Source organism: Hibiscus syriacus, unplaced genomic scaffold (genome assembly GCF_006381635.1).
Source record: "Hibiscus syriacus cultivar Baekdansim isolate YM2019G1 unplaced genomic scaffold, ASM638163v2 tig00000340_pilon, whole genome shotgun sequence".
Lineage (NCBI taxonomy): Eukaryota > Viridiplantae > Streptophyta > Magnoliopsida > Malvales > Malvaceae > Hibiscus > Hibiscus syriacus.
The window spans coordinates 3050108-3060927 of NW_024061783.1; the positions used below are offsets into that span (position 1 = coordinate 3050108).

The following is a 10820-nucleotide window of genomic DNA, read 5'->3' on the forward strand; positions in this document are numbered from 1 at the left end:
CGACATGGTTGGTTAATCTTTGGATAGAGAAACCCTAAAACAAAACAAAGAAATAATAATAATACAAGTTGCATGCCCTCAACGTGAAATTATCTATCAGAGTATACTGGAAGTTATTGACTAATTAATTAAATCAAAGCACGAAAGCTGAATTTTCCACTCTCTACAATTTTTTAAAATGGTTATTAAACTTGAAAACTTCTTCCATCAGCTTAACCTACATGTGTAATCAAGAACGGTACGAAATTATAAAAATTTAAAAGAATAAAATTAAATATTTTTAAAAAAATATATTTAAATTATATAAAAAAATTAAAATCTATGAAAAAATAAAAACCGCATCTTAGCACATATAAATATGTGCGTATGATAATCTCCTTTATTGCATCATCTCAAAAGCCTGGCAACTGAAAATATGGAGTTATTTTTCCTATGTGGTTTCACTTTTTTCATTCTATTTGTCACCTTTTCGCTTTTGGCTCTCTTTTCCTCCACCCGGGAGACCAATGGTTGTTGTTCCAACACAAGGCTTCCAGTAGGCCGAACAGGCTTGCAGTTCATCGGCGAGAGCCTGGAGTTTCTGTCGACGGGTCGAAATGGTCACCCTCAGAAGTTCATATATTATAGGATGGCCAAGTACCGCTCTTTAGTGTTTAAAACATCGATACTAGGAAAGCCCATGGCTGTTTTCTGTGGCGCGGCCGGGAACAAGTTCTTGTTCTCGAATGAGAACAAGCTTGTCACCGCGTGGTGGCCGGACTCCGTCAACAAGATATTCCCTTCCTCCATGCAGACGTCTTCGACGGAGGAGTCTAAGAAGATGAGGAAGCTGCTCCCTAATTTCCTCAAACCGGAGGCCTTGCACAGATACGTAGGCATGATGGATTCCATCGCACAAAGACACTTCGAAACTTATTGGGAAGGGCAATCACAAGTATCCATGCTCCCACTGGCGAAGAACTACACCTTCTGGATGGCGAACAAGGTGTTCTTGAGCATGGAGGAACCCGAACACGTCGCGCGATTGGCACGTCCGTTTAACGTTTTGGCCTCCGGTGTTATATCGATCCCCATCGACTTGCCCGGAACACCGTTCAACCGTGCCATCAAGGCTTTGAACATGGTAAGGCAAGAATTGGGTGCCATTATCAGACGAAGGAAGATCGATCTGGCCGAGCAAAAAGCCTCCCCCACGCAAGACATACTGTCACATATGCTGTTAACGTGTGACGAGAATGGAAAATACATGAATGAAATGGATATTGCAGATAAGATTCTTGGTTTGCTTATCGGTGGACACGATACTGCAACTGCTGCCATCACTTTCGTTGTCAAGTACCTTGCTGAGCTACCCGAGATCTACCACAAAGTGCTGAAAGGTAAATCTCTTAGAAATTTTGGTAAATTTTAATTAATCATGAATATCAAGGGATAAAAGTGTGTTTAATTAAAGAATTACATATGCAGAGCAAATGGAGATAGCAGAATCAAAAGCCCCGGGAGAGCTGCTGAATTGGGAAGACATTCAAAAGATGAAGTACTCATGGAACGTAGCATGTGAAGTAACGCGTCTTGCTCCTCCTCTCCAAGGAGCTTTTAGAGAAGCCCTCGATGAATTCATATATGATGGCTTCGCCATTCCAAAGGGTTGGAAGGTCAGTTCGTGAATTGATTTATCTATCAATCTATCTATCTATCTATAATAACGTTTGTGTATATAGTTGTACTGGAGTACGCATTCAACCCATAGAAGTCCAGAATGCTTCCCGGAGCCTAAGAAGTTCGATCCATCGAGGTTCGAAGGAAACGGACCGGCTCCTTACACGTACGTTCCGTTCGGAGGAGGACCGAGAATGTGCCCCGGGAAGGAGTATGCTCGCCTGGAAATACAAGTTTTCATGCACCATATTATCAAGAGGTACAAATGGGAGAAGCTTCTTCCTCATGAGAACATCATTGTAGACCCAATTCCAATTCCGGGGAAAGGCCTGCAAACTCGCCTCTTCCCTCAAACAACCGCCACAGCCTAAATGGTTTTCACCGTCCATTTTCTCGTTTCTCTGAAGTTTAGTAAGTGCTAGCTGCTGTTGCCTACAAAAACACTGATGCAAAGTGCTTGTACGTGTAAGATGTATGTATTACTGCCCAAAAAGACTGTGGTTTGGCCATTGAATAAACATTAGTTTTAAAAGAACCTACAACTCAATCACATTTACTTTAAGTTGTTGTATTATTTGCTTGCTTGTTAATAATGTTTCATCACTTACCAGTCTTTATATAGAGGTTGCAGGTGATTATTGGACTTAATTAAATACATTCATGGATCTCAGTGTTCATGGATTCTAGTATCATGCATGGCAATTCATCACTTGATCTTGAGTTTTCATAAACCCGAGCTTCACAAGATTTGTAGTCAGAGTTGATTCTTTCTATGCTTCGTCCTCAAACTTTTACAATTTTACTCCACAGTATCAACAAGATTACAATTAAACATATTAAATTTCTTCAACACTTGTTTACATAACCTTCTTGCAAGATGAATATATCACCATCTGATTGTTTCACTTCTAGGCTTAAATAATAAGACATTAGCCTCACGCCAGTTGTAACATATTTGATATATCAAACGACTTAAGTAATAATTAAAAATGTACTTTTATTTAAACTTATATTAAAATAAAAAAAATCAATACTATTAAAATAAAAATATTTTAAGAACGATTCATATTTTTTATTTTCTAAATTTTTTAATAATTTTAGTTGAGATATTGAAAACATATTTTTGTGTATGTTTTCAATTTTTTTATTTTCTTATTTTCATTTTTTAATTGTACAAATAAAAAAATTCATTTTTAAAATTCATATTTTTAAGAGAATAAAGATAAAAGTAGTCTCTATTTTCTAAGATCAAAAGAACTTTATTATTTTCTTTTTTCTTTAGGGTAAATTACACCGTTTCTCACTCAACTATACTCTTTCCTATTTTCCTCACCCAACTTTTAATTTGCTCAATTTGCTCACTGAACTTTACAAATTGAATCATTTTTCTCACTCTTCCGTTAATTATTTAACGGCGTTATGATGTGCAACAAGCATCAAAATGTCGTCGTTTTGAAAAACTAAAATATATACCAAAACGACATCGTTTCGAATCCTATATTGAAAGTACATTGAGTAAAATAGGAGAGAGAGTAAAGTTCAGGGAGGAATTGTGTAATTTACCCTTTTTCCTTCTATTCTTCATTTTCTCTCTATCGGTCACCATGTCATTTTCATTCCGGCCACCATTGTTGATGGTGGTTGTTCGGTCCCAAATTTCATGGGTCGGTTCATCTCGACCTTTTGAGTCGGAATCTGGTGGTTGTTTCACCGGAAAATGTCCCAAGACGCGTGAATTTCGACTTAAACTTTTTGGCTTCCTTATTTTTAATCTCAAATTCGTGGACTTCGGAGCAACTTCCAACAAATGGAGGTCGGATTCGGACTCACGATGTTGAGGTTGAAGCGACCCATGAAATTTAGTACCAAACGGTCACCATTTACGACGGTCAACGTTGGTCGACGTGGCATCCGACCACCTTCTGTTTTCATTTAATATTTTTAACTATTTTATATTAAAAAAAAGTTTGCAACATCATCCAGACGTTAGAAAGAAAACGGGAGAGTGATCAAACTGATTCAATATATAAGTTCAGTAAGCAAATTGAGCATTTTGAAATTTGGATGAGGAAAATAGGAGAGAGTATAGTTCAGTGAGAAACAGTGTCATTTACCCTTTTCTTTATTCTACTTCTTTCCTTCTTGTCCGTTCATCCGTTTCTTTTGATGTTACCTTGAAATTAACCCATTAAGAAAATAGAAATTCATGTAATGCGCACTCGTCATTATAGAATGAATCAAATTCAACAAAATTCCGACACTAAGTATTATTTTTGTAATTGATTGCCTTCAATCATAAAGATACAACCAGAAACTTGGAGAAAACATAAATCTTTGCCTATATTGTTTTACACTCTTCGTTGTCTCTTTCACTATATGGATTTTGCGTATCAAACTCATTACTACAAGACAGACGTAACCTTTTCTTAAAAACATAAAAGTTGCGACGTTCAATTTAGATTTTAGGGTTTATGTATTTTAATAATTTAACCTTCCAATTTCTTTAAGTTTATCGGTGACAATAAGTTTGTGTTCATAATCTGTTGAATGTGTATTCTTTCTTATTTTAATGGAGAGTCGCGAGTAGTAAAGAAATGATTATTGATTTTTATGTGAGAAAATGATAAGAAGATGAAGATAGGTAGAATGTAGAAAGTTCGTCTCTTTTTTCGATACTAGTTTGAGATATTTATAGTGACGTTTAGTGTGTGTGAGAAACTAGACATGTTTTATTTTAATTAAATTAAAATTAATTCTTTTTAATTTTATATGATGCTAGAATGTCAGATTGCAAAAAAAAAATTGTAAAAGTAATTGTTTATAAACAATTTTATATCATCTTGGCTTATTTGTATACGTGTTAAATTATTTATTTAAATATTAATTAAAAATATATGATATAATACATTAAAACCTTTTGTTAAAACAACTTTCATATGCAGGCAAAAATGAAGCCATCAAGGGCGGCAGTTAACTGTTGAAATCATTAATTAACAAACAAAAAAAGGAAATATGGAATATATTAGATACTGTTGACATCGCACACACACAAACGAAAAAGCTTCCATTTTGTCTGCTTTCATTTGTCAGTCTTGAAGCCTTCCACTCTTGCCTTGATACCCACTGTTATCGTTCATATATATATATATATATATATATATATATATATTTATAGAGAGAGAGATATGTGTGCATGTATGTATGTATGTATGTATGTATGTATGTATCCCAACATATATATATTATAGATGAATGTATGTATGTATCCCAATATATATAGATAGATAGATAGATGTATGCATGCATGTATCCCAATATATATAGATAGATAGATGTATGCATGTATCCCATGTCCCCATGGGTTTTCTTCCCTCAGCATCTCCTGCTTATATATTCCATTCTTTTCGAAAGTAAGTATTTGTATCTACTTTTTAGTTACTGCTTATGGTTTCTAATGGTATTTTTCACCATTATGACGCAAAGTATTGCCGATTGGCGTTTAATGCCTACTTTATTATGGTAGCTTAGGTAGTTCCATCATATTTATCTTTGTTGTTTTGCATGTTTAATGAGTACAGTGTTTCTCGTTTGGCCAAATGCATGCATTTACAAGTGAAATGCCCCTCTAATAGTTAAAATGAATGTATTCTCAGATGAACTGAATTTGTATCTATTTCTGGTGCCAGTCTTTCTTTGCAACAGGGTTTAGCATACAAGAGGGACTATTAACAGTATAAAGAAATGGCATCATCTTTGGAGGAGCTTCTTGCAGAGGAAGGGTTTAGAGGAAGGACTTCGGTTACGAGGTCGATATTATCCGTCAGGTTAGAGGCTTCGAGCAAGTCGGATTCGGCGTTTAGTAACAGAGCGAAGACCGAGAGGACGAGGTCCGATGTATCTCGGTACAGCTCAAAGGGCGAATTGTCGAGTAGCGATAGCACCACGCATAGGAGGCCAAGAGATTATCTTGTTAGAAAAGAGACACTATATGCTGAAATGAAAAATGGAAATAAAAACAGGCTTGAAAGAGGCTGTGATAGTGATCGGCGAGAGAACGATTTTCGGGAAACGAGATCATTGAGGTAGGAGTCGAAGAAACTGAGAGAGTGAAGGATGTATTCGCTAATGTCGGGCAGCATAGTTTAGAGAGACGAGATAAAAGGAAGGATAATGCTTCTACTAAATACCTACTCGGTCGAAGAAGCTATAGTGATACGCATCGAAACAACTTGAAGCTGCAGGATGCTGCATTTGACAATGCTAATAGAGGTTCACGGAATCGAAAAAGCCTTAAAGATGGCCACCGCGAAAAGCATGATGATCCGGTACCAACTATTCCTCAACCTGCCCTTGATGAAGTTGCTGTTCAAGCAATTGTATCCATCTTATGCAGCTATATTAAACGCTTTCTCCGAGAAAAGGAATTCCGCAATGTCCTTCGTCTCAAATGTTTCTCCTCCCTCGACTTTATCGGACTAGACGACTATGACATTGAAGACAAAGTCATTCTCAATCTTGAGCAAGCAATCGAGACAGTAGAAAAAGCCGTTACAGAGTCTATCAGTGCAAAAGAACTGAAAAAAGCTTCATTGCAGCTTAGAGTTATAACCGGCTTGAATTCGAATGACTTGAAGGACAGCTTCACGAGCGGTTTTCCGAATGCAGTGCTTTCCTCATGTGCTCATCTTTACCTCAGTGTGATATATAAGCTACAAAAGAAGGACAGGGTTTCGGCTAGGCATCTTCTGCAAGTGTTTAGAGATTCACCTTCTCAAGCACGGACGAATCTCTTGCCCGAACTGTGGGATGATTTGTTTCGTCCACATCTTTCACATCTCGAGGCTTGGTACTATCAGGAAGCTAGTTCTCTATCAGATGCACCAAGCAGGGAGCGGAAACTGAAGCTTATTGAGAAAGTGTACAATGAAACCTTGGATTCTAGCACTTACCAATTAGCTTCTTATTACAAGGATTGGCTCACCGAGGGGATTGAAGCTCCTTCTTTCCCTTCCATCCATGTTCCGTCCGTATTCGTCCAAAAAATTCAGCAAGAGGATTCACTTGCTCATTCTCCAGATCTAGCTAGTACAACTAGTCCTTTCTCACCTCAGCCGATGGTGAGTAAAAAGCTATATGATGCTGTATTCGGACGATCCAGTAAACCCGGACTAGAGGAAACCAGAGATAACGAGTTACATTACTACGATACATGCGGGAAAAGCTCAGGTAGCTCTTCTATTTATGTTAAACAAACATTAACGTGCTCTTCAGAGACGGTGAAATATCCATGCCAACATAATGGCGAAGCTTCCTACAGAAGTCTGCAGGATGATGCATCCTCTCTTGTAAGCAACTTTTAACAAATATAAACCCTCATTTTTTGTTCTTTTCAAACTCTTGTGGTCCATTTTGTCTTGCTTTCAACAAATATTTGTTACCGAGTAGAAAATACGGTTCGTATACCGGTGAGACTCTGATAAGATTTCTCGAGATGCAGAACTAGGCAATTAGAAATGAAGCTTATTTAACTATGGTGCAGGAAGATGGCATCTCCTCAACAGCTGAGGAAGAATGGAGACTGCCAGGACTGAGCATGCTGCAAGAAAAAGAAGCTTATAACGTATGGAAGACAACTGCACACGAGTACGATGAGCTACATGCACCTGTTCCTTTAACTGCCAACGAACTCATACTTAAAAGGTTAGCAAAATCGGCATTTCAGTTGCGACGAACTAAGATCACGGATGATCTTACTCTCTCCGGTCTTCCAAACTTTAGTGGAGGTAAGTTGAAGGGAAAACGTTATGAATGCTTGTGTGGTTTTGCTTTATATTCATGGTTTCAAATTGATTGCTCATGTTGATCTTGTCTCGATGCAGAGTTGTATGAAACTTATGGATGTTCTGATGAAGAATCCTTAATCTCAAGCATACACAAGGACTTTATTTGTCCTCTGACAGGAAAGTTGTTCGAAGACCCGGTGACTCTGGAGACGGGTCAAACCTTTGAGAGAGTGGCCATCAAGGAGTGGTTCAATCAGGGGAAAAAAACCTTTCCAGTAACAGGGAAATCATTGGATTATCTGTCGGTGCCGCATACCAACGTTGTTTTGAAATGTGTAATCGACAGATGGAAATCGGAAAATTGTACCAAAAACTTGGCATTGGCCTTTCATATAGTTGGTAATTCGAAGGAACTTGGGTTACCAAGGAGGGGGGAAACGGCTGTATTCATTTTAGACCAGTTTCTTGCCACTTTAAGCAAAGAAGAAAGAATAATGAATACCAAACACCTTATTTCTCTCGGAGCTTTGCCATTTCTCATTCAAAGGTTTAAACCAGGAAACATGGAAGAGAACGTATGCGGCGCAACACTTCTTTCCTGTTGCATCGAAGCAGATTCAGTCTGCAGATATCAAATAGCGAGAGACATTAACAAACAGTGTCTATTCGAGCTGGTTTGCAGCAAGCAAGTAAATTCGAGGACAAATGCAGTGTTGTTACTGACAGAACTGATATGCTTGAGCAGGTTTGTGATATTTAAATTTATGAAAGCATGGCCTAGTTATGAGTGAAGAATGAGAGATTTCATTCGATATTGATTCGGGTGAGCGCCGTCTGTTCTATCACTGATTCTGGGTCTCGTTTTCACGTTATCAGGAGGAAAGATGTCCCACTACTACTAAGTGACTTGCAGGATGAAGATATAACGAATACTATGCATGCTATTCATGATTATCTCCAAAATTCTCCTCTTGTACAAAGACCCTTGGTTGCCACACTGTTGTTGAACATAGATCTGCTGGTAAGCTTATTAGATTTAGTAGTATATTGTATATGTTGATTCATTTTTTTTCTTCATATTATTGAATCTCTTATTTTCTTTTCATTTTAACTGCGATTAACATGTACTGCAGGTAGATCCTAAAAAATATGGCTTATACAGACATCAGGCTGTTGATGCCATTACAGAAGCACTGGATAGCAGCTTAATCGATGAGGAGGTTCGAGAAAAATGTTGCAGAGCACTACTTATCCTGGGAGGACGTTTTTCTTTGTCGGGGAAGTTATTGACAGAGGACTGGATTCTGAATGTAGCTGGGTTCAAAGATGGCCGTGAAGCTAACTCTATCGAAAAAGAAGCAGATTTAGATATTGGTGACAGTACTCTATCAGTAAGTTTCATCTCTAAGTTCCATTCACCATTATTTCTCCTTTATTCCATAATATTCATATGAGACTGGTGTAATTGTCCATTCTTCTATAATAACCAGGAAGATGAAGAACATGCCATTGCGGAGTGGTTGAGGAATTTGTTGGCATCACTAGTTCGAAGCGGCAACAAGTCATTTTTAGAGGCTATTTCCAGCTGTTTAGGCTCGGGAAACGGGGATTTGGTGACTGCTTGCCTAGCAACTGTAGCATGGTTGACCGGCGTATTACAATCACCAACTGATGATACCAAGTTGCAGCAGACCTTATGCACTCTTATCTCCCAGCTCAAACAAAACCTTGAAAGTGGTGCACAAGTTCACCACAAGATTTTTGCTTCGATGTCTTTGCTGAACTTAAGTAAAATCCCAGGTTAGAAAATATTCTTCACTACGTTTCTTTAATTTCGGCCCTCACTCATGCCCTTAATATATTTAACCATCTTTTTCAAACCAGAGGAATTGGCTTACGGAAACTATAAGTGGTTCGGATTTGAAACAATTAAGTTCAGGCTGTGGTTTAAACGAATAACATGACCATCTATATTATGAGTTGCAGAATACAGGGTCCTGCTAATGACGATTGCAGAAGATATGGCGAGCCCTCTAAGAAGCCTTGCTGATGTAACATGGACAGCAAAGGAGCTACATGGCATAATTTATTGTACTACAGACCTCTAAATTCCAGGAAGAAGATGCTGATTTGTCGCTTCACAGCTTTAAAGTTTCGAATATATTTCTGTTTTTTAAATGTCATATACTGCTGTAAACATGTAGAGAAAGTTTTTTAGTTTTCTAATTGATTCTTAGAACAACTATTTATGGAAATTTCATCACATATTAGGAAAAATACTGTGACATTGTCAAAAGAAGTAATGTCTTTAGTTGTTCTTCTGAACAGTAGACTCATTTTCGAGCAATAATGGATGGATGGTCGCCAGCAGGTAAGTTAGATTAGGTATGCATGGAAAAAATCGTCAAACATTAGAAAAGAAAACAAGAAAATTGAGACTTCAAGCTACCATTATATTCGGAAAAAACAAAAACTCATAGTACAGCAAAATAAACAGAAAAATGTTTTTACCTAACATAAAACATGAGGAAATCATATTCCAGCTTTGCGTAGCTCTTCAGCTCCATGAGCAAAATGACACCTATCACCAAAAGTGCAGGATCCTTTGGAAAAGCTCTAGCAAAGCTTAGTCCTGAAGTTGTTAGCTGAACTCGAGCCACCAATAGTAGGATTCTTCTTGCTATTTCCAAAGGATGAACTAACATTTAAAATGAGTTCTCGAACCATTGCACTAGCTTGATTGATCTGATCAAATGTTCCCTCCAGCTCAATGTTCTTGGAACTAGGATCTGACTCGTTGTCTCTTAATGGAAAACTTAGCTCCCGTAACACAATAAATATGCTTCGAGTTCACACCATTTTTACCAATGATAGCTCCTGCAAGAGATGCATCAATGCTGATCTTGGCAGTGGCAGATGCTCCAAAGCCGGCTGCAGCACCAAGACCCTGTGAGGGTGGCTCCATCCTACCAGCCATCCTTCCTGGCATAGATCCCATAGCACGAGGATCTTCATAAGAAGGACCAATTCGCTTGCCAAGCTCCCACTCCCCATGGGCAAAATGGCACTTGTCACCGTACTTGCAACCTTCAGGGCTGCTGAATTTGTTGTACAAACGGGTTTTCACAGCTGGAGGAGATGAGCCTCGGGGAAGGACAGTGGAACTGCTGTATTTATGGAAGCGGTAGGAAAAGCTGGGTTGCTACCAAGCATCTGAGACGCCACTTTGATGCCACCAGGAACATAGTGCAAGAAGTGACAGCTCACACCAAACGGGCACCCAGAAGTGCTGTGGACAAAACTCATGTATCAGGCAAACATCAATGAAATACAATTTTACTAATGCTATAATATCAAGTATCAGTTATTATATATATA

At 38.1% G+C, this 10820-nt stretch overlaps 2 protein-coding genes and 1 pseudogene across 2 annotated transcripts; 2 read left to right on the top strand and 1 right to left on the bottom strand.

The window, feature by feature from the left end:
* Positions 1–382: 382 nt before the first annotated feature.
* LOC120202788 (beta-amyrin 28-monooxygenase-like) lies at positions 383–2140 on the top strand. The gene is made up of 3 exons (XM_039203162.1): positions 383–1379; positions 1468–1655; positions 1722–2140. Exons 1-3 carry the CDS (start codon positions 416–418, stop codon positions 2028–2030), a joined length of 1461 nt encoding a protein of 486 aa, XP_039059093.1. The 5' UTR covers positions 383–415; the 3' UTR covers positions 2031–2140.
* A 3260-nt stretch (positions 2141–5400) lies between these two features.
* Positions 5401–9550, top strand: LOC120189179 (putative E3 ubiquitin-protein ligase LIN). Its single transcript, XM_039192539.1, has 8 exons — positions 5401–5698; positions 5746–7004; positions 7163–7442; positions 7539–8187; positions 8319–8463; positions 8576–8833; positions 8933–9242; positions 9429–9550. The coding sequence occupies exons 1-8, from the start codon at positions 5401–5403 to the stop codon at positions 9548–9550; spliced, it is 3321 nt and encodes a 1106-aa protein (XP_039048470.1).
* Positions 9551–9959: 409 nt separating this feature from the next.
* LOC120202809 lies at positions 9960–10820 on the bottom strand (annotated as a pseudogene).